Source organism: Nicotiana tabacum, chromosome 22 (genome assembly GCF_000715075.1).
Source record: "Nicotiana tabacum cultivar K326 chromosome 22, ASM71507v2, whole genome shotgun sequence".
In the NCBI taxonomy this organism is placed as follows: Eukaryota; Viridiplantae; Streptophyta; class Magnoliopsida; order Solanales; family Solanaceae; genus Nicotiana; species Nicotiana tabacum.
This window is the reverse complement of record NC_134101.1, coordinates 31,394,738-31,417,583: the sequence shown is the minus strand read 5'-3', so window position 1 is coordinate 31,417,583 and position 22,846 is coordinate 31,394,738. Positions and strand designations below refer to the sequence as shown.

The window sequence follows — 22,846 nt, the reverse complement described above, 5'->3', positions numbered from 1 at the left end:
GCAAATATTGTAAATAATTATAATTTAATTTAAACATTCCCACCACAGTGGTCGCAAATATTATAATGCTTTTTATTTATTTTGGTCTTCCCACCACTAACAAGAATGAATTGTTATAGTGGTGAGCACCCTCCACTTCCAACCAAGAGCTTGTGAGTTCGAGTCACCCAGGAGCAAGGTGTGGAGTTCTTGGAGGGAGGTAGCTAAGGGTTTATCGGAAACAGCCTATCTACCCTAGGGTAGGGGTAAGGTCTGCGTACACAGTACCTTCCCCAGACCCCACTAGTGAAATTATGCTGGGTTGTTGTTGTTGTTGGTCTTCCCACCACTGTCGTCACAAATTTAATTCATATTAATTATTTATTTAATTTTTCCACTACTGTAGTCGCAAATCAATTTTAATATTATTTATTTATTTACTCCCACTACATCGGTCTCAAATGTTCCTGAATCTGAAAAATTTTCGAGCATTTGGCGACTATTGTGGTCGGCAAACTGGAAAATGTTTGCAAAATTTCAGCTGTTTTAAAGTCACACCACCTGCCAATTAAAAAATACAGCAACCAACAAATCAATCCGCTAATCAATCCATCATTTCAACTAATCATACCCATAAAATACAAACAATTAAAGAAAACATAAACTAACTAAAACATTCAAACACAAGTTACAACATTCAACCACCATTCAATCAAGTCTAAACATTATATTTTCGTTTGTTTTGTGCCTACGTCTTCTTGGATTGTTTATTAGTGCCTTGCCTTTTTAAATATTATTTCCTCCTTTTTATTTATATCTATTAGTTTGAGCACGACACGGAGTTTAAGAAAATTTCTTTTAATCTTGTGTCCTTAAATTAAGTTATGTGTAATGTACCAAAACGACAATTGAATTTTGTGGCTTTAAACATATAGTGTGGAATGCTGGAATTAAAGAATTATTAAATATAAAAAATAACATTCTTATTTGGTTTAAATAAGTAAAAAATAAACACATAAATCGAAAAGAGGGAATAGAACTTTACTCTTTGAGTCTTGACTCTTGACTAAACTTTCAAACAAATCTGCGTTATAATAATCTATTTAATGTAATCTTGGTCCTTTTCATCTCTACTCAACGAAGTTTATACATCCCAAATCTTAATCATAATTGTCCAGCCCATTAGCACATGTTTTCAAGATATTTATTTTCGTTGTTATAGTTGAGATTCGAATAAGGATCTCACACCTCATTCAATATCATCAATGAAATCCTTCCATTAAACCCCGTTATCAAATCACCTTTTTTTAATTTTACAAATAGTATAAAAAATCTCGTTGCTATGATAAAAAAAAAATTTAAATTTTTTGAATTCTTTTTTTTTTAATGTTCTTTTGGGAATAGTCAAAAAATGTGTAGCATTCTCTATTTTTGATTATTTTGCTCATTCTTTTTCTTTTTTCCTTTGTAAAATTAGATTTGAAACTCTTCATACTCTTTTATATTTTTTTTCATCTTTCTAAGATACAAAAAGTTATCACTCCTTTTGAAACAAACTAAAATAAGCCACAGAGAATGAAACAAAGAGAGAGAGTATCATATATTGCGAGTTTTTTATTATTTCAATAGATCATAACTTTGGTCATATGTTTCATTCTTACAAAATATATATTGACTTATGAAAAAGGTTTATTCATATAACTCTAAGGGGTGGTTTGGTAGGAATTATTAGAAAAAATAATGCAAGTATTAACTATATCCATTACTAATATCTTGTTTGGTACAGTTTTTCAACCTGTGTATAACTAATACATCATACTTGGTATTATCTTATATATAAGTAATGCATAGAAAGCCATGACATTAGTAATACCAAGGCTACTAATGCATGCATTAGGTTGGTTAAAGACAAAATTATCCTTAAAGTCCCTTAAAACTTGAGAATATGGAAGGCATTTTTATAAACAACTATTTTTATTAAAAATTATACAATGCATTATAATTTTAATACACCACGCCAAATAGTAAATAAGAAATAATATCTTCATAACTAATGCTTGCATTACTAACACATGCATTACTAATACACCTTATTCCGCACTATTCTTATACACCTTACCAAACGACCAATAATAGATTACATTCTACATTAGCGTTTCATATGGTAAAAAAATCGAAAAATCGGAATAATTTTTTTTGTTTGTTGAAAAATTGAATTCAATCGAACTATGAACACCACTGCTCGACTCATTTTAGAAATGAAGTAAAAACTTCTAGTTAAAAAACAAATTCACTTATGGTAAAGCTCTCTTTGGCTACTAGAGATAGTACCAAAAAAGATAAGACAAAAAAACCAGAAACTTAACAGCAAAATGGTGAATATCCAGTTTTGTGCAGTTAAAAGTTACCACAGAAACTCACAAACCAGTTTTCAACATCACAGAGAAAAAAACAAAACAGAAGTAGAAACTCGAAAGTGACAGAAAGAGAGAGAGAGTCAGTAAAGTACGTTGGCAAAAAAAAAAGGGGGGGTTGGGGGGGGAGGCGGGGTGGAAGGGGAGAAAATACGAAGAAGCATTGAATTGTTTAGTTGAATTGAGTTGGTTTTGAGTTGTTTTTTCCAGATTTTCCTCCTCAATTAAATAAATTAAAAACTCCACCTCGCTTCCACTTCCATCTACTGCTACCTCAAAAAACGTCGTCGTCTTCTAGCATACCAAGAACCTGCAACTCCATTTACAGTGCCCAAATTGCAGTTTTTGGTCACTTTTTGAACAAAATAATTTCTGGTTTTTGTCCATTTAATTGAATTTCAATCTTTTGGAAATAATTTCTGGGGTTTGTGCATTTAGTTGAATATTAATCTTTTAGACAAAAAAAAAAATCAGTATCTTTTGGGCAAAATAGTTTCTGGGTCTTGTACAAATTACTGAATTTCAGGCTGCTTTGCAGATTTCTGGCAATTAGGCAAAAAGAAATCCTGGGTATTGTGCAAGATTGAATTTTGAGAAATGGGTAATAGATTTATTTGCATGACGAAGAAGGATATAAAAGAAACAGGCAAAAATGGAATAGGGTCAAGGAGTAAGAGGAATGAGAGATCAAAGAGGAGGTCATTAATGGAAGAAGAGTTGCTTCATAGGCAAGCTTTATCAATGGCAATTCAGCAGCATCAATTGTCTCAGAGATTTGATGGTGGGTCCATGTCTAGACGTATTGGATCCACTAGCTCTCGCCGCCGCAATGATTTGCCTGATCAGTTAGCTTCTAATTCAAAACAGGTATTCACTCACTAGCTTCTGCTTTATATGTCAGTCTTGTTAATTCACTGTCAAGACTTGCTTTTTTTGAAGTAGAATTTGTATAGTGGACTCAAGTAGTTTGAGATTGAGGTATTGCTGTTGTTTCAAAACTTGTTTCTCTTTTATTCAGTTCTTCAGAGTCCCTTCTTCGTTATATATGTATATAGTAGACATTTTGATGTGGTTGGTCATGCTTTATACTAGAAGTTGGGATCTGTGGAGTGTGAATAATGTGGGTCTGAGTGGAAAGTTTCTTCCTTTTTGTTTTTGTTTTATTCTATAATGAATTGGTGGTGTAGAGCTGCAGAAAGTTGAAAAGTAGAATCTTTTTATATCTTGGTGGTGGATATGATAGCTTTCTTTAAGATTCGTGATATTGCTGAACAGCGGAAGTGCTCCTGAAAAGGAAATAAGTCAAAGGCACTTTTTGTTGCTAAAAGTGAAAAGCTTTTATCCTCACTTTTTCTCCCAAATTAGCTCATTCCATCACTAGACTAATTAACATTGATTTTAAACTTAAAGTTACATGGATGAAGTTCACTTTCTTCTCTACCAAATATAGAAAAAATATGTTAGAAGGAAAGAAGAAAAACAAAAAGATTCATCCTTCTCCTTTGGGTTTTTCTTCTTGTTTTTGGTTATTGCTATATTATTTTGCCAAAGTGATTTTTGAAACCCAACTTTAGGTTCTTCCCCTTTGTTTGTCGATTTCTTGTGGCTGCAGTCATGTTTGTGGGAAGTATACTGTTTAACTTCTTCCAGAGCTTTGAAAGAACAATTCTATAATCAATGTTTCTCTGGCTGGAAAGTTTCTTTTTTTGTTTTATTTTTCTGTCTTTTTTCCAAATTAATAGCTAATCTGTACTACTCTTTGTCCATGTTAGGTGTAAGAGGTCCCAAAAATAGTGCAATCTCCCTGAATTCTTTCACTATCTTCTCAGTCTCATTGTTTTGGATAAGCAATTGTAGTATAAGATATCCCTGTGCAGATTAGATTGTCTGGGTTGGTTCTAGAATTTTTACTTGACTGGTGGGTGGGGCAACTTGCTCAAGATTATGGAATTGTGTAAAGAAAGATCTTTTAGGTGTTTCTATAAGCAAGTATAGAGAGTTTAAAATGTATGATCAGTCTCAAGGTTTAGCTGTCTGGTTATGTGGATGTGTACTGGAATTCGCTGCGGAAGCCATATCCGCAAGTACACGCCGTATGCTGCTCGGGCTGTCCGAAAATGTCTCCGGGTGCGTGTGGGATCCTACAAAAGTAGTTTATTTTTGGAGGATCCGATACGGGTGCGGCAACATTTTGGAGAGTCAGCGCAACACGGCAACATAAAGTGTAAATCTTATCTCTGGTTCATCTTGTAAAGTGTCTGAATCCGCATAGATCAGTTGTGACTCAACAGATATAGTTTATTCTCAATCCATAGGGTTGGACAAAGTTACCTTCAGAATCAGTGTGCAATCTAGACTATCTGCATAGTGCAGCATATCTATGTTAGGCAACAGCAAACTAGGTGACCCATCACTTTTTCTAATTTAAATTGCTGTTTTTGTTTTCAGGTTCAAGTATTCCTGCCTTGTATAAGGCTCTTAGCTTACTGTTAGGCATTCTGCTTTCTCACTAGCTTTAACTTCTCCTGCTATAGATGTAGATATAACACTGATTGGAAGTTTATATGTTAAATACGGATATGATTTAACTCAAGCTAAACATCAGAGTGGTTGAAGAACTTCAGATTCATCTAAGTGATCATGTTTATTGCACATAATCAGTGGGAATATTTTGAAAAATATTAAAGTAGAAAACATAACAACATGCCACTTAATGAAGATAAGGAGACACCTGAAATCCAACTACTATCAATAGCTTTTTGGCAAACTCTAGACAATGTTCATGTGGCACTGCAATTACCTTACAAAATTTATGCTGTAAAGTTACCTGCAGAGTTTTTGGAGAACATCAAAACAAAGAAATTTGTTTTGATACATGGAGAAGGATTTGGAGCTTGGTGTTGGTACAAAACCATTGCTCTATTGGAGGAAACAGGATTGGTCCCCACAGCCTTAGATCTAACTGGATCTGGCATTGATCTGACAGATACAAATAATGTTACAACTCTAATCGACTACTCAAAACCATTAATTGATTATCTGGAGAACTTGCCGGAGGATGAAAAGGTAAGATAGATTTGGCAGAACTTTCTAGTCCTTTTTCTACCATGAATTTTGGCAAAGACGATTTCACATATATTCTGAAGATATTATGCGTATATTTTTTTAGGTAATTTTGGTCGGTCATAGTGCTGGAGGTGCTTGTGTTTCCTATGCTTTAGAGCACTTCCCCGATAAAATTGCAAAAGCTGTATTTCTTTGTGCCACAATGATATCTGATGGCCAGAAGCCTTTTGATGTGTTCGCTGAAGAGGTACGCATGCCTTACTTTCTGGACATCACATAATAATTACCGAGAATGACTATAAACCATTCAGTCCAAGGCTCGATTGGCTAACCTGTTGAACTACTTATCTGCACGTTTTAAACTGCAGAGTTTAAAAATACATTGTGCAGCACCAGAGTTGCTCCCGGTATTTGAGGACAACAACACATACCATATCACGAACATGGTTTATTGTCATGCCTTCTGAAAGCACTGTTTTGGTTGTGATGTCTTCTTGTATGATATTCTTGTTTTGTTATATGTAGTGGTTGAAGTTATGAGATTTTCTGCAGAACAATATGCTAATATGTCATGCATATGATCCAGAAAAGGGAGGTCAAAATACTGTATTTGAAACTTCTATAGTTCTTATACATGATAAAATAGCACCAAACTGCATAGCCAGTAACTGAATGCAAATTTTTGGTATTTGTGGTCAGCTAGCAGCTTTAGATATAATGCATTCATAGTGTGTTTCCCTTTCCTTTAACTTGCCTTGTATTTTTGGCTGAAAGATATTTCCTCTTTCCCTCAATGTCGTCCTTGTTCTTATGAGCTTAACTTAATAAACCTTGTAATAATAAATAGGAACTTTGCTAGTTTTTGAATATCTGACCCCAATTTGTATATATTACTAAACAAAAGTAGGGGGCTGGTACATAGAATAGAGCTCAAAAGGTAAGAAAAATAAAGTACAATAAGAGGTGATGTCTGATATTGATCTCTATCTCATCAGTTCAGTCCACATCCCAAATCAGTGTCCTACTGACTATCTAGTTAATATGCTTGCATATATATATTTAAAATCCTATTGCATCATGATCTGCTGAAGATGGGACTGGGTATGACGACCTCACTGCAGACTGATATAAGAATTTGTATGAGTTTTCAACAGACAAATCTAAGTTCAACCATGCCATAATGTGCTTCATGCACGATTCACGACGTTTAAAGAAGTAGCAGATGTGTATTGCAAAATTACTGGCAGATGTGTATTGCAAAATTACTGGCGGATTAAGCGTCATTCACTGTAGCCTGTCGATTTTAACTCATAAAGGATTTGCTTTGTCCTAGAAGTAAACCTGCTGCTGAGATTACTTCGACTGTCAATAATTGTTTTCTATCTCCTTTCCACTTTGACGTGTCTATGGGTGTTATGTTTGCAGCTTGGGTCCGCAGAGCTATTTACCCAGGAGTCTAAGTTCTTAATTTACGGGAATGGTAAAGACAAGCCTGCTACTGGCCTCATGTTTGAGAAGGAGCAAATGCATGGGCTATATTTTAATCAATCTCCTACAAAGGTACTTCCTTTATACAAGTCGCAAGGATTCTTCCATTACCTATGCTAATCGCTTAACTTAAATCTTCCATAGTGTATGGCAATGTGCTTTGTATGCATTATTCTATGCTGTTAGAAAAATACAGATTACAGAAAAATACAGAGGCATCAACATGCAGCTTCTCTTTCTCTCTCTCTGGGAGTGGGAGTGCAGTATGATGAAAAACATAGATGACATAAATGTTTCTTGTGTCATATACATCACCTTAAGGAAACAGTTAACAGCAACCTTCAGAACGGAACATACAATATCAATCTCAGTTCTTGTTGCTCTGATGCATGAATTTGTTCAGGTTTATTGAGCTAACAAGTTTCAGTAGAAAGTAATATGGGATTGTACCTGCTTTAAATTTCCCGAGAAATTCGGCAAGCTTTCCCAGGATATGATTATTTACACCACAACTGAAAAGAAAATGAATGGTAAGACTTCCACATACTCCAGGTGGAGCTAATCATATGTACGGAAGATAGAAAGCATGAAAGATATGTGCGGAGCTCGACCAACATTCTCCTTTTTGTACTAGAGTATACACTCATAGCACCTCAAAGAGCTCAAAGTAAAATACATAAAACTGAAAAGGGGCTCTTTTATAAATGTATTGGGAAGAATTTGTCACATTACATAGTTTGATCAGCAGCGCCTTGGTATAAATTATGATTCTGACATCTAACTAAAGCCCATTCAGGAAGTTAGATTATTGCCAAAGAGTCCTAGTGTGTATGTGATGTCTATCTAGACGTTTTCACATTATTTTATTGAAACTCAGAGAAAAATGTAAATCGATGGTTTCACGAAAATACATCACTAACGCACTATATAATGATTACAGGACGTTGCTTTGGCAATGGTTTCTATGAGACCTATTCCCCTTGGTCCAATGATGGACAAGCTATCACTGACACCTGAAAAGTATGGAGCTAGTCGAAGATTTTATATCCAGACATTGGATGATCATGCTCTTTCACCAGATGTCCAAGAAAAGCTTGTGAGGGAAAACCCTCCTGAAGGAGTTTTCAAGATCAAAGGGAGTGACCATTCTCCATTCTTCTCAAAGCCACAGTCGCTGCATAAGATTTTGGTCGAAATTGCTCAGATTCTATAGTGTTAGTTTCCTTTAACAAGAACCAGGGGGGAGTTTTCTTCATAGAGAAAATGGCTTTCCTAGTTTCTTGTGGAGGCTGTAGAATCCATGAGGTTGTTGGTTGTACAGAAGACAAAAATGGCTTGGCTTGTTTTATATCCATATTCATATTTTCTTTCACTTCTAACATGAAAGATATTTGTTCATAGTTGAAATATTTTCTTGTAGTTAAACCCGAGGTAGCATTTAGATTTGAATTATTCCCAACGTAGATCCACTTGTGGCCTGTGGGTAGCACTTTGTTCTCTCTATTATTGATTTCTAAAGAAACACTAGAGCAACATATACTGATATTTCACATCTTGTACTACGATGTACGTACTCCAAGTTTCTTCAAATTACAGCTTGATCTTTTTTTATTATTATTTTTGTTTTTTTTCTTTATGTTACTATATAGACAAGAGTGGGTTGCTCTAGTAGTGAGCACCCTTCACTTCCAACCAAGAGGTTATGAGTTCGAGTCACCCCAAGAGCAAGGTGGAGAGTTCTTGGAGGGAAGGAGGGAGCCGAGGGTCTATCGAAAACAACCTCTCTACCCCAGGGTAGGGGTATGTCTGCGTACACACTACCCTCCTCAGACCCCACTAGTGGGATTATACTGGATTGTTGTTGTTGTTATAGTTGTATGTTACTATATATGCTGAATATATATTTAACCTTTATTATTTTGTACTGGTGTGCCAAATGTTTTTTCTTTTTAAGAGTGGGAACTAGAATATTGAAACGGGCAGAGAAGCTTGTTAGAGAATCTTAATATAACTAAATACAGTATCTCATTAGCAACTCAATCTCATCAAATTCAGATGTCTAGTTTACAGCTAGTGCTTAAATACTAGTTTAGCCTCAATTAAGATCATTTGTTTAAAAATAATTCCTCGTTATTATATCTACAACAACTAAGCTTCTTGTTTCGTCATTATTATTGATTAATGTTCCATTATTATGAGAGTTAGCTCTCATTCCCAAGATTTGAAAACAAGTAGTAGCATAATTAATTAAGAGAATTATTCCATTTAGGACGAGACAAAAATGTATAGTGCGTTTACACTAAGTGTTAATCGGACGGGCTGGTCCGGGCTAGACATGATAAAATAGCTCGTCCGGTTACTGAGGCGGGTTGGGTAGTGGGCTGGGGTACCGGGCTGATAGTGGGCTGGGATTTTCCGGGTTAAATTAGGACCGTCCGGGTTCGGGCTTATCGGGTCCGGAGCTGGCCGGGTTAATTCTTTTTAGTATATTATGTTTCCTTATTCAATGTAATTGATTCTTAAGTGTTTGCAAACTTTTAAATAATAAAATAAATATTTTAAGGCATAAAATTAAACTTTTAAAGTTTAAAGTTTTAAATTTGAAAGTTGTATTTTAAATTAAAAATTGAAATTAACAACATAGCACCGGATGCAGACGTAGAAACTAAACTTGAAGGAATATTTGCATTTACAGCAGAAGAAGTATCAACAATGTTAACATAATAATTATATAGAGCTTGTAAATATTTGTGTAGATAAAAAATACAAGTTTCAATAACAGGGATTTCAGTTGGTCAAATATCCATATAAACATATAAATGAGTGATTAATTGACGACAAGTAGCCATTTTGATAGAAAGGTTTAAAATAGCACCAATTAGGTAAATAGGGGAAATATGATAGAAATATTTCTTAAATTTATCTAGCATAGATTCAACAACAGAACTATATCCTTCTTTTTTCAAGAAATTATGGAGTAAAAGAGAAATTTCAGCTATATGTACTAAACCATTTGCAATAGTAGGATAATAAGCTCTAGAAAACTCAAGTGTAGCTATATAAATTTTTTGTAAAACTTTTACAACATCTTTAATGACATGCCAAGTACTAGATATTAACAAACGGTTAGGATCCGTACAATGAGAATTAGCAACTTCAATTATAGGCATTCTATATTTATAACAACATCTTAAGAATAAATAAGTATAACTCCACCTAGTAATTATTTCTTCAGGCATGAGTCTTGATTTTAGTCCATAATGTACACATTTATCCTTAAATACATTTAATCTAGCACTTCTATTATTTTCTTGAATTACACCAACATCTTTTCTAACTAAAGTAATCCCGTTTCTAAATAATGCAAGGCCACTTTTAACAATTAAATTATAAATATGACGTGCACACCTCAAATGAAATATTTCAGGAAGTGGTGGGTGTAGATGTAATATTAATAGTGAAATAGCAACATTGTTGTTAGAAGCATTATCAAATGACATACACAAAACGTTTTCTGAAAGATTGTAAATTATAGCAACTTCAAGGATACTATTACTTATAAATGCACTAGTATGACTTTGATCTTCTTCATATTTAAAAATAATAATACATTTTTGCATACAAAAATTATCATCTATCCAATGGCATGTAACAATCAAAGAATCATTTTCATTAACAACACGACCAATATCATAAGTAAGAGAAACTCTACAAGAAAGACTAGCGAACAAATAACGAAAATATATCTGATATTGTCCAAAAAGTCTAAAGATATCAGCTCTACAAGTACTTTTAGGAATACCTTTAAACAAAGGGTTATAAATTCTTTGAATATAAGTAACAAGATATGGTGAAGTAGCAAAACTAAAAGGTAAACAACCTAAAATAATTATTTTAGCTAATTCTTCCCTATCTTTCACTATATTGTATTTACCCATTAGACTGCTAGTACCCGGGTTAAGTTTTTGTTGGCCAGATTCTTCATTAGCACCACATGCAATAGGGTAGTTATCTACCATGTGCCTACGAAGTTGACCCGTTCTCCCTTGCTTATCTCCGGTCTCATGTTTATAAACTTCCTTACAAATAGTACATCTTACATAATTTTTATCTTCTTCTAGTCTTTCAAAAAAAATCCAAAACTTACTTCTTATTCTTCGATTCTTCTTAATGGGGAGACCTACCTGTATTACCACGACTGTCACCCCTAGTATTTTGACTAGCAATACCATGTGTAGGTGGTGTGTTTCAAGATTATTAGGTGACTGAATATCTTCTAAATTATCATCTATACCATAATCTTCTTGAAGTTGCTCATAATCTACATTTAAATTTTCAGGTGAACGTTCAGAAATATGTGTAAAGCTACCAGTACCACCTCTTGATCTTTTAGGATTTTTACTCTTACTAGTACGACCCTTAGTAACACATGTTTTTTTGGCTGTTCTATATATATCCATTATGTAAATTTAAATTTAAAAACTAAATTAATAATTCTAAATAATAAAATAAAAATAAACACCAAAGAAGAGAAAGAGATGCAACGAGTGTACCGGGAGTCCGGATACCGCACTAAATTTGATATCACACTTCAATTGATATTTGATGATATTGATACCACACTTCACTTGATAATTATAATTTTTGTAGTGGCTACCGTAAATATTTGATAAAATTTGAAATAATAAGTAATTGAGATCTTGAGAGCAATAAGAAATTCAATAATCAAGAGAAAATTGAGAGAGAATTAGAGTACAAGAAGAGAGTAAATTATGAGAAAAGATGAAGAAGATGGGGGCTATTTATAGTTTTTAAAAGGTTAAAAATGTAATTTATCAATTATTAGGGTTGGTTGGCTATTTTTATTAAAAGAGTAGGCCGAAATGGTCAAGAATGACCGTAGCCCAACGGTTATTTTTGAATTTGACCGTTGGCAATGATAAAAAAAATTTGACCGGGTTAAAACCGGGTAAAAACCCGTTAGTGGATTACCGGGCTAGCCGGGTTTCGGGGCACCGGTTAGCAAAAATGGCCCGCCCCCGTCCGGCTCAACCCCTAACCCTAACCGACCCATCCCACCCCTTAGCGGATGGGGCTGAACTGGGTCGAACCGGTTGTTGGGCTGGCCCGGCCCGTTTAGCACAGCAGGACCACCTTCCTGTATTTTCCACTCTCATCATTTCCCACATACCAACATAAGGTCAAAGCGAAAATCAGTTGAAGTTGAACACCAAATCTGCAGTGCCATGGCTTCTATTTCTAAAAGGACAGCAAGTGCTCAGTCCTTTGTCTCTGATCCAGTACTCCAAATGCCCAAAATAACACAGGTCTGTCTGTTTTTGTTGTTTCCTTATCATACTACCCTTGTTTGGTCTCCTTTTGTTTCTCCATCCCCCAACTAACCCAAAAACATGTCATTTTCTTGATACTTATAGTTTGTTCTGAAAAAGCAAATCACTAACAAAAGTCCACACTGTGGTAATGATCGTTGAATCTTCTTTTCTCTTTTTCATTTTTTTTGTTGGGTTTTGAAAAAGAAGTTCAAGATTGGAATTTGTCAGCTGAAAGTGACAACAGAGAAGAGTGTTAACATTCTAAATGCTCGTAATCTAATTCAAGTTGCTGCAGAACAAGGTGCAAGTCTTATACTTTTGCCTGTGAGTAGCGTTCCCTTCAGTACACCCTTTTAAATTTTAGCTTTAAATATCAATGCTTATCATTGCTACGCTGAGCCTTACCTTACTTTATTACTCCTTCTGTTCGGTTTTATACAACACTCTTTTCTTTTTAATCTGTTTACAAAGATCGAGACATTTAGATATATTTGGAAAACTCTTAATTGACATATGCTTATGACATGTTTAAGACATATGCTTATGACATGTTTAAGACGACAAGATCAAAGAGTACTTTTAAGCTATGCACATAGCTTAATAACAATGTGGGATGTGATGATTGAATACATTTCAACCATTTGTTGTAGGAAATGTGGAATTGCCCTTATTCAACTGACATGTTTGCAAAGTTTGCTGAGGACTTCAATGATTTAGACAGCGCCCCGTCATTTCTTATGTTATCTGAAGTGGCTTCTTCCTTAGGAGTCACCATTATAGGTGGATCGATTCCGGAAAAGGATGTTGGTCAGCTGTACAATACTTGCACTGTGTTTGGACCTAATGGAGAGTTAAAGACTAAGCACAGGAAAGTAAGCTTCTTTTGATAGTTCACCAAAAGGTCTTGCGAAAGTCAAAGAATGTATATAATGATAAACTTTGGTTGCACAAAGAAAAAGTTAAAGAGGTTATTGGAAGAAAAGAAGTGCAAGACTAGCTAGAAATGTAATTGTGCAATGCCTTTCTGCAGATACATTTGTTTGACATGGGTAAGCCACTTCCAGGAGAAGTTCAATTTAAGGAATCAGACAGCATTTCAGCAGGAGATAAGCCTACAGTTGTTGATACAGGTAGGCAACTGTTTCAAAATATTAGCAGAATAGGTGCAAATGGCTTCCTACTTGAAACTGTACTTTTACAAGTCTTATAACTGAATATATTCAGAATTTCTGCAGATTTTGGTTGCATTGGAATAGGAATTTGTCATGATATTCGATTTCCTGAACTGGCAATGTCGTATAGTGCCAGAGGTATGGTGGTTTGCATGTTTAATTGTTCTCCTTAATTGCACCATGATGTCTATAAATATCGAGCTTCTTCATATGAGAATCAGGTGCTCATCTAATATGTTATGCTGGAGCATTCAACATGAGTACTGGGGCGGCCCTGTGGGAGCTGGAGCAAAGATCAAGGCAAGATGATTCTGCCTCATCTAGTTATGAATATCGTTGACCAATAAAGAATTCTTGTAGAAATAGTGTGGTTCACTTTGGATATTTCCCTCTGATTCTCTCTTCCTGTCCACGATGTAACAAAATGTGTCTGCTGTATTGTTATAACTGATAACTGCTGCTTCCTTACTGCTTTTCAACTTTGATTTTGCAGGGCAGTTGATAACCAGGTAATACCATGTTACTTTATAATGATAAACCTCTTTGTCTTGTAATCAAACTGAAAAGACATGTAACTGCATTTGTCGTAGCTTTATGTGGCATCTTGCTCACCATCTCGAGATTCAGCCAGTAGCTACATGATATGGGGTCACTCCACTGTGGTTGGACCGGTATGTAAGAAAACTGTATATGTAAATCTGCAAGTAGTTATTTTGGATTGCAAATGTCTGTATAGAGCAATCAAAGAGATCTATCTTTGTTTTTCTGGTGAGCAGATGGGTGAAATAATTGCAACCACAGGGCATGAGGAAGCAGTTCTAATTGCTGATATTGATTATGCTGCGATTCAACGAACAAGGTGATGCATAATTTCTTGTAAAAATTGATTTAGTAGAAGATCTTTACCTTTCTTCACTTTGTTTGAAGCGCGTACGTGCAGGGAAAGCCTCCCTTTAAAGAGACAGAGGCGCGACGACATCTATCAATTTGTAGACTTGCTTGGATACAAGTGCTAAGAGGCTTTAAGAGTAGGGCATTTTGATCAGATTGCATATCATGGCTAAATGAAATTCTGAAATGAGATTATGCAGGAGTTCTTCATCACCAAGAAAATGCTTTGCTAGTTTTGTTGGCAACCAGTGCTTGTATCAAAGATTATTCCAACTTCCAAGAGGCATTTGTTAACAAGTTTGATAATATTTGGCATTTCATCAAAAGATTATTTTGATAAAAAAGACTACCAGGTTTTCGGATAGGTGAATTTTATGTGTATGCACAGTATATTCAATATCTCAATAACATAGTGGCTTGTCATATTGATGGAATACAACATTGCTCTTACAAAATCGAGTCATTGCATGAAGAGAAAAATCCTAGTGATACAAAGACCCTGCTAATCTAATCTAATCTAATTTCGGATGGTAAAATTGCTCCAAATCGAATAGTAGAGGGGTAAAATTGCTCCAAATCAAATAGTAGAGGGGTAAATTTTACCCAAATGAGGGGGAGAAGATAATTGAGTTAGCAACAATTACACATGAAAAATTTGTGAGAACTTTTTTCGGGGGGCTTTTTCCCCAGATCGTATAAAAGAGGATAAATTTAAACCTTTTGGAATAATAGCGGGCAAATTTGACCCTTCTTCCTTATCTAAAGTTTGCTAGAACTAAATTTGTAAACCTTGAAGTCCACGCCTCATCAAGTTAATTTATTGTAAAACTAGTATCTATGAACATGTGTTGCAAGTTAATAATAGCACGTGATAATTTAAAAATTATTCATATGAAAGAACAATAAAATTTAATTAATAAGAGAAATTTTATGTATAATAATACAACAATCATCTAAATGCCGAAAAACATTATTACATTAGCATAATACATGAATTTAAAATAAAAGAAAATCATCAAAACTTACACAAATGATCAATTTTGTCATGTTAGTTAGATAATTATGTATTATAGTTTAAAAGTATTTAATGTGATAGTATCTTAACGAACACTTCTTTGTGGACAATATATTTTTGTGTATATTTCCTCCTAATGCTTTGGTTGCTCTGCCTTAACCAGAACTCTAGTTGTCGATCTTGATATCCCTCTTGAAAGTGCAACATATAGTTATTCGTGCAAGAAAATATATTGCGGTAAATATAGTCCAATATTTAGAATGTTTGTTTTTGTGCTTTATTTATTATATTTGCAAAACATAAACATACTAAAAATTATTTTCACACAAATTTAAAAGGATATTCCTTAGTTTCGAAAGACGAAAGTTGAATTCAGAGATAAGAATATACTTAGAAGCACATTGACCAGTATCATAAATTTTGCATGTATGACGTTGTTGTCAAAACTTCTATATACCATATGTGTGCTATTATATAAGCTATTCGACGCATTTAAGTTTTTCAGTAGCATGACAGACATATTTTTCTTCAAATTCAACCTATATACAATGGAAGATCAACTTAGTTTATTATATATACGGTGACACTAACATACGTAAGAAATAATAAACTTGACAACAAACAGGTACGGTAGAAGGCCGTTTGGTATTAAAGTATTTAAGTATTCTTCTTGGTTGTAATTATTGGTATCATTTTCTGCTTAGTCAAAAATAGAAAAATATTTTGTTTTGCTATAAAATTTTGCAATCAACCTTTTATTTAGTTGATCAACATATTCATTTCTGCTTGCTAAAATATCCTTTTGATTCTATTATGCGATTTGCACAAATTGCATTTTAATCTAATGATAGAAATATTTCTTTTATTGGATGCATACTATTACCATTGGGATTGATAACCAACTGTTCAGGAAGAACCAAATCATCTTTTATTAGATGCTCTTATTCGTTTCCGACACGAACCAAGAAGATACTGAATATTGGATCTGTTCTTACTTTATATTTCTTGTCAGTTGAATCTTTTTCATTTGAGCTAAGAAGTATAACTTTGTCAAGCTAGCTTTTACAGTCTCTGCTTTTGTCAATTTTGGAATTAATGATAGTACTTGACATAAATTACCTCCTAAATCATTAATTTTTTACCAAACGGTTCATCAATATTCAATATATCTCTAGAACTCCGTTTGACACTTAGCCACAAGTGTTTCATCCCATATTTATGAATTTTGCTTTCCTTATAAATTTAGCACCATTGCTTTGCTTTGATATATTTGTGATATTTATTTAAGTTGTTTGAATATGTATATCAAATCTAAAGTGGGTAGCCTCACAATAAAATCGTTGTTGGTACACCATTTGCTATTATTGCTAACAATGTCATGCCTCTTGATATGATATTTGCAAGTAATACATGACATAGAAATATTATTTCGATTCCGCCGGAGGCATCTACAAAGAATAATCCCGTTATAGCAGAGTCGACTCTTTAAATTATAGTCTTGAAAACTTGTTCTTATTTAGGATTTAGCTTTGATTGTGCTTCCTCAGACACTTGTATAACATTTTGATTCTTAATAATATATTAACCTTTTTACTTTGTGTTCTAACGCTCTTTTTATGGAATAAATTTATGTACCATAAGATTTTTTTTAACTTGAATAAGAATTTTACTCATGTGATGAATTTAAAAAATAATTGAATTGGATTCTCTTGCTAAATAATTAATTAAAAAATTTAATTATTTGATTTTAACATAAAAAATAATTTATTCTATGTTGATTCAGATCTTAATATTAGTTCATCTTATTTTGAATATTTAATCTTAATTATAATTTTATCCATCATAAATTTTATTTTCAAAGAGTAAAAGATTGATATGACATTTCACTTTTAGATCTTTATGTATGTAGAATCATTAATGGTATTGACTCTTACCAATCATTTTTTTCTCTTTCTCACACATTTATATTCTTAAATATTTTCTTAATTGTTGTTTAATAATTGAGTATTTTTTAATATTACATACAAAATTAATAAAATAATATTATTTGAGTAGAAAAATAGTTCAAATATAATATAAAAATATATTATCGTGAGGGTATTTTTTTTTCTCGATGTCAACTCTTTATGCAGTCCATTTAATATTACTTTTATTTTTTTAGTATTGGACATTATGAAGTGGTAAGGTATTGCCAATACGGAGGATTCTGATATAATTTATTTCATTAAACCTTCCTACATATTTTTAATAAGAATGTAATAAACAAATTTTATCAATTTTAAAATCTTAAATATTAAAAATTAGCATAGAAGGTATTGTAGTCCAAAAAATAAGTTATTTCAATTATGCCCTTTCCCTATGAGTTCTTCCGTTTAATATTTTAGGGCTATTTTGGTATATTAATATTGTATTTATGCTTTTATAATAATATAATCTCTCTTTTTTCTAAATGGATTTAGACAATATAATACATTCTCATATTAAATTAGTAATAGGACATTATAATACGTTTTCAAATTAAATTAGTAATAATAATTTTTAAAAAGTATATCCTAAAAGTAAAAGGATTACATGACTAAAGATATTTACCTGTTCAATTTTATATGAATTAGACAGCTGGAAAGTAATTATACTAACTAATATCTAGAATTTCGGTTATGTCCTTTTATTATGAATTATTATGCTTAATATTAAAATGTTATTTTTGTAAACCGACATTGTACTCATGCTTTTATAATAATATAAATAGATTGATATCAGACAATATGATACAAAATGGAGTTGTTGATCTTCATGAAATTGGTGATACATTATAATCTGATGGTTCAAAAACACCAAGTCAGTAATACACACAAATAATAGCAATCGTTCCTACCCCAGGTTAAATGGATAAATAAAAATAAAACTACCACCTTGTAAATATAGAAACCAAAAACCAAGACTAGTCACTTATAAGAGCTTCTCATGCTAGACGCATGTCAAGCATTTGACATTATCCCTCTCTGGAGGCTCGGTCAGTATACCCTGTGCCAAATGAGGACTATCGCCTTTAGGAGACAGAAACCCTGGAGCTTCTTTCCTTGATGGAAATCTAAAGTTTGAAGAGTTCTGGAAGGTGAGCATTTGTAAGCTTAGTCCTTTTGCTGATCTCGTGCTTCTTCTTCTTGGTTTTGGGCTTCTGGACAATCCCGTGAACTTGGGCCATTGCCCTTCTCTTTGCAGTGTTTGTAGCTGGCTTCATCCCGTTCTTCTGGAGATCCTTCTCAATATCAAGCATGTCACGTGGTAATTCAATACCTCTGAATAGCTGCTTCAAATCATCATCGACCTTAATAGGTACTCGTGGATCATTTGGGAAGGCAATGTCTTCCTGGGAGTCAAAATTTGACAGAAGCCATATTTGACCAGCACCTTTGAGTGCCTGCAGAAAAAATTCCAATATCAGTACATTGAAAGCAAATACTCAAAAGTAGTTTTTTTTTTAAATACTCAAAAGTAAGGTTGGTATGACAAATGTACCTGAAGGTCCTCCATGACAGTTGGGTATGCATCCTTGAGGTCGATGACAGCAATACCCTCGGGGAATTTTCGTATCAAGATAAGTAGTTGGTCTTTATTTTTCAAGGCATGTTTCGACTGTTGACAAATTATAAGTGAATTAATGTTAATTGATTCAGAGTTGGTTGCAAATCACTTAAAGACGAGTAACCTTAAAAGAGTCTCCTAGAAGACCTTGCTTTACCTTATAAGAGAACCGATTGCCATCATAATATACTTTGAGATTGTTCCTCAAACTGTCAAACACAGCTTTATTGCCATTTATATCAACATGACATGCTTCATTAATCTGTTCTGGTGTGAAAGCTTGCCTTGTCTGCATGTATGAAAATTAATCAATTATCAAAGTCTAACTATTACTACTAAACAGAACAAGACACAGATTTCCCAATAAGATAAGAAGGCAAGCCACTATACTACTCAGGGCATATAATCCAGCAAAAGTGGAGAATTACGCAACATTCTTGGGGCATTACCTTCTCAAATTTGAGAGTTTCAAGTACCACAGAAAAACTCCTACCCTTGAATGGACCAAAAAGAAGTTTTATATCTTTTTTTCCACGGATGTTTGGTCTGTGTTATTTTGACAGTAATTCTAGGTAGTTACTTCCAGTAGCATCAGGCAAGGAAAAACGAAACAATAGTGTGTAAATTTAATCTACCAACTTGAAGCTATAAGAAGAAACACTGCAGGATATGACGTGTTATGCGGTTGTGCAGTAATGCCTGCTAGGAAATACGTCATCCTAAAATCGGTTCGCATGATATTTTGTTAATTACTCAGTCCTGCTAAAAGAATAACGTCATCATCAAATAAATGTAGTAGAAAGGTATTTCAGAAACTCATTTGAGGCATGTATGTTTATGGTTATTCAGCAAACATGCAAAAGACTTTACTTGAAGAAGGGAACAGATATTTCAACTAACAATGCGACCATCCACATGTAGCTTAAGTAGGTCTTGCAACCAGTAATCAATGGTTGACACTCTAGAAACACTGTAGACATCCCACAAAAATAATTCCTCAAAAAGAAAAGCCCTCCACTGAAATTGCATTGTTTTTTTCTTTTTTCCTTTTTAGACTTTCTGTTCATTTTCTCCTTTGATTAGCCCCAATAAAAGCACATTGGGCCAAATAAGTTGCACCATCCAACATTGCATGAATCCTCAGGGGTAGACCTAGTCATAAATCTAAAGACACTAGCCCCAAGGCTAACAGTTCTAAATCTCAACCACTAAATAAGTCTTGACTATCAGCAAGTAATCTCAGTTATGTTGCTCCTTACTTCTAAATCTGAAAGGCGCTTAATCCTAAGCTATTTCTCTGTAGGAATGAATTTAGAGGTTCAGCAGTTCTTATGCTTGCTTCTTGGTGCTAAATATTAAGTTAAATCAGGTCCATCATAGCACTTAATTTAGAAGTTAAGAAATAGCTGGACGGGGTTAAGGAAAAATTGAAAAACAATGAGAAGAAAGTGGAGGAAATATACCTCGAGCAGCAAGCCTATGACACGTTTAATCTGAGCCCCCACGGGAGCTTTCCTTATACTATTTATATGCTGAAGCCTTTCCGTGTCATTTGAAAATTTGACTGCAGGTGCAGGAGATTTTGCATTTGCTACCATTGGTCTTGGAGGAGCTGCGTTAGAAGGTCCTGCTCTGGAAGCTATACTACTAAGGGTAGATTGACACTTCTCTTGTTGCTTCTTGAACCTTTGCAAACTTTCTTGAAGTGAAGCCATCTGGTAAACAATAGAACCCAACAACTATTAGAAATTGCTTGCGAGGCAAACACATTGAAAAACCACTGCATAACTGAGTGAATGGAAGCATTCTAATAAATACAAATTTTTCTAGAAGTAAAAATTAAGCTCTCCCTCATAACTTGAGGTTTTTTCCGCAACTCAACACAGATTTATAGAAGTGAATTTCTTAGTCAGAAAGTGGTCAACTTCTAAAATTCCTCTTCCAAGGACCTTCCCTACTTTTCTTTTTGGGTCATCCAAAGATGCATCAACTTATAGTTAAGGAACAAACAATCCAATCACTCTTTGCCTTTTCAACTGCAAATTAGGAAAAAGATAACTTAAGACCCAACATATAGTGCAACAGAGAGGTAACTTTATCTTCCCCCATGGCTTAGTTCAAGTACAAAGGTTATGGGACTTGTGACTTAGGGTCACAGGTTTGAGCCCTGCGACATGAAAACTAAGTCTGGTATTTCAGTGGAGACGAGGTGGACCCTTCATCTCAGAGTTTTGAAGGTTGTGGTTGGTCCAAAAGGATGAATTTCTCGGTCATAAACAAAAGTAACTTCATCACTGTTTTGCACTCAGGTCTGTCTAAAACACAATGAGAATTCAATTGTTGTCCTCAATCTTATGCTTCATCAACATAATAAGCAGGCACCTTAATTAGAGACAGAGGGATTTCTAAGTTCTCGCAAGATATTTTTTTTTTTGTAACGGTGTCTGAAAGATAATAATTATCTATCACTCTTTCTCATATAAAACTTTTTAACCCTGTTAGCTAATGAAAGTTCCATTATTTGTCTTTGCACTATAAGCCTTACAAGTTAGTATAGCAGCAGGACCATGTATTATTCCTCTTTAGGGCTCCTTCAAATTCAACTCTAAAAGACATGAATAAGCAAGAATACTATATGGGTCTTGGAATTAACTGTAAATTATCACCCTCTAAATCATATATAGTATTTTCTTTCCATAAAAAACGAAACTTTGAATCAGTAAAGTCCTCGACTTATATTCCTTTTCTTTTTAGGCCCAAACACAATAATGAATCGATCGATCAATCTGCAACATCTTAACCTCAAACTAGTTGGGGTCGCTTATATGAATCCTCTGCATCCGTTACGCTCTATATTAAGGCCCAATCACAATAATAAACACAGAAATTAAGCTTCCAAAAAAGATAATAAGCACAAAAAGAATTTCGGGCTTAACCTTGGACACGATAGAGAGGAGGAATTCGCCGGAGAAAACGTCCGGGAACGCCGGCGGGAATCGACCACGGCGGCGAATAAAAAAGAGAGCAAGGATTTGGTGATGGGGCTTTGAACAGAAAAGCTATTGAATGGGAATTGGGTTAGCTGGGGAGATGATTTAAAGTTTGACACGAAAGAATAGAATATCAGTTTGATCCCTTAAAAATTGGAATATTGAAACCTAAACCCATCATGTTTAGGAAAGAGCCAAAGAGGTACTCCCACCGTCTCAAAAATAACGGGTGAGTAAATTTGGACATAGATTCCTTAATATTTGTTGGAAAATAAAATTTATGTAAAGAGAACTACCTAAATGGTACTTCGAAGTTTGAATCATACGTATTATTTGTACTCAAATATTTAGAATATGTTAGAACTTAGAACACAGACAAATTGGGACAAAAGGAATAGCCTCTTCATTTTGGTCAAAGAATATTCAACATACATTTTCCCAGGAATAACTCGTTGGCCAATAGAAGATTGAATCATGGAAAAAATATATTTATACTTTGCTATTCGTACGTTTTTTATATAATTTTTTATCACTTAATTATAGTTAAGTAACAGATACTTTATATTTGATAAAATTAAATTATTTTATTTGATGTAAACATCAGTGGCGGACCCAAGTGGTGGCTAGCGGGTTCAACTGAACTCGCTTTACAAAAAAATAATACTGTGTATATGTAGAAATTAGGATTAAAACTGTAAAAATTTTGCATAAATATTTTATTTGAACTCACTTGACAACTACTATTTTACGACTAAATTTGTATACTTCTAAGATTGAACCCGCTTGCGCAAAATCCTGGGTCCGCCATTGGTAAACATGATTTAACGGCGGAGATAGTTTGATGGCAAAGAAATAAATTCGATGGTAGTCTCATATATTCAAATTATAATGTGTACATTATTTAATTAAGTAT

General features: G+C 33.9%; 3 protein-coding genes across 4 annotated transcripts; 2 read left to right on the top strand and 1 right to left on the bottom strand.

Moving 5' to 3' along the window:
- The first annotated feature begins 2,504 nt into the window (after window positions 1-2,504).
- Window positions 2,505-8,540, top strand: LOC107831155 (putative methylesterase 12, chloroplastic). Its single transcript, XM_016658892.2, has 6 exons — window positions 2,505-2,817; window positions 2,932-3,260; window positions 5,217-5,459; window positions 5,563-5,706; window positions 6,885-7,019; window positions 7,888-8,540. Exons 2-6 carry the CDS (start codon window positions 2,991-2,993, stop codon window positions 8,158-8,160), a joined length of 1,065 nt encoding a protein of 354 aa, XP_016514378.1. The 5' UTR covers window positions 2,505-2,817; window positions 2,932-2,990; the 3' UTR covers window positions 8,161-8,540.
- A 3,579-nt stretch (window positions 8,541-12,119) lies between these two features.
- LOC107831154 (omega-amidase, chloroplastic) lies at window positions 12,120-14,779 on the top strand. Of its 2 annotated transcripts, none has more exons than XM_016658888.2 (10): window positions 12,120-12,274; window positions 12,485-12,604; window positions 12,931-13,152; window positions 13,311-13,410; window positions 13,516-13,590; window positions 13,674-13,752; window positions 13,946-13,961; window positions 14,043-14,123; window positions 14,229-14,311; window positions 14,393-14,779. In XM_016658888.2, exons 1-10 carry the CDS (start codon window positions 12,194-12,196, stop codon window positions 14,466-14,468), a joined length of 933 nt encoding a protein of 310 aa, XP_016514374.2. In that variant the 5' UTR covers window positions 12,120-12,193; the 3' UTR covers window positions 14,469-14,779. The 2 variants fall into 2 exon arrangements, with proteins under 2 accessions (XP_016514374.2, XP_016514375.2); XM_016658889.2 differs by having other exon boundaries at window positions 12,121-12,274; window positions 12,488-12,604.
- Window positions 14,780-18,148: 3,369 nt separating this feature from the next.
- Window positions 18,149-22,183, bottom strand: LOC107831153 (uncharacterized). Its single transcript, XM_016658887.2, has 5 exons — window positions 21,880-22,183; window positions 20,407-20,658; window positions 19,101-19,232; window positions 18,878-18,994; window positions 18,149-18,779 (listed from the first exon to the last, which is right to left on the bottom strand). The coding sequence occupies exons 2-5, from the start codon at window positions 20,656-20,658 to the stop codon at window positions 18,450-18,452; spliced, it is 831 nt and encodes a 276-aa protein (XP_016514373.1). The 5' UTR covers window positions 21,880-22,183; the 3' UTR covers window positions 18,149-18,449.
- Window positions 22,184-22,846: the final 663 nt, after the last annotated feature.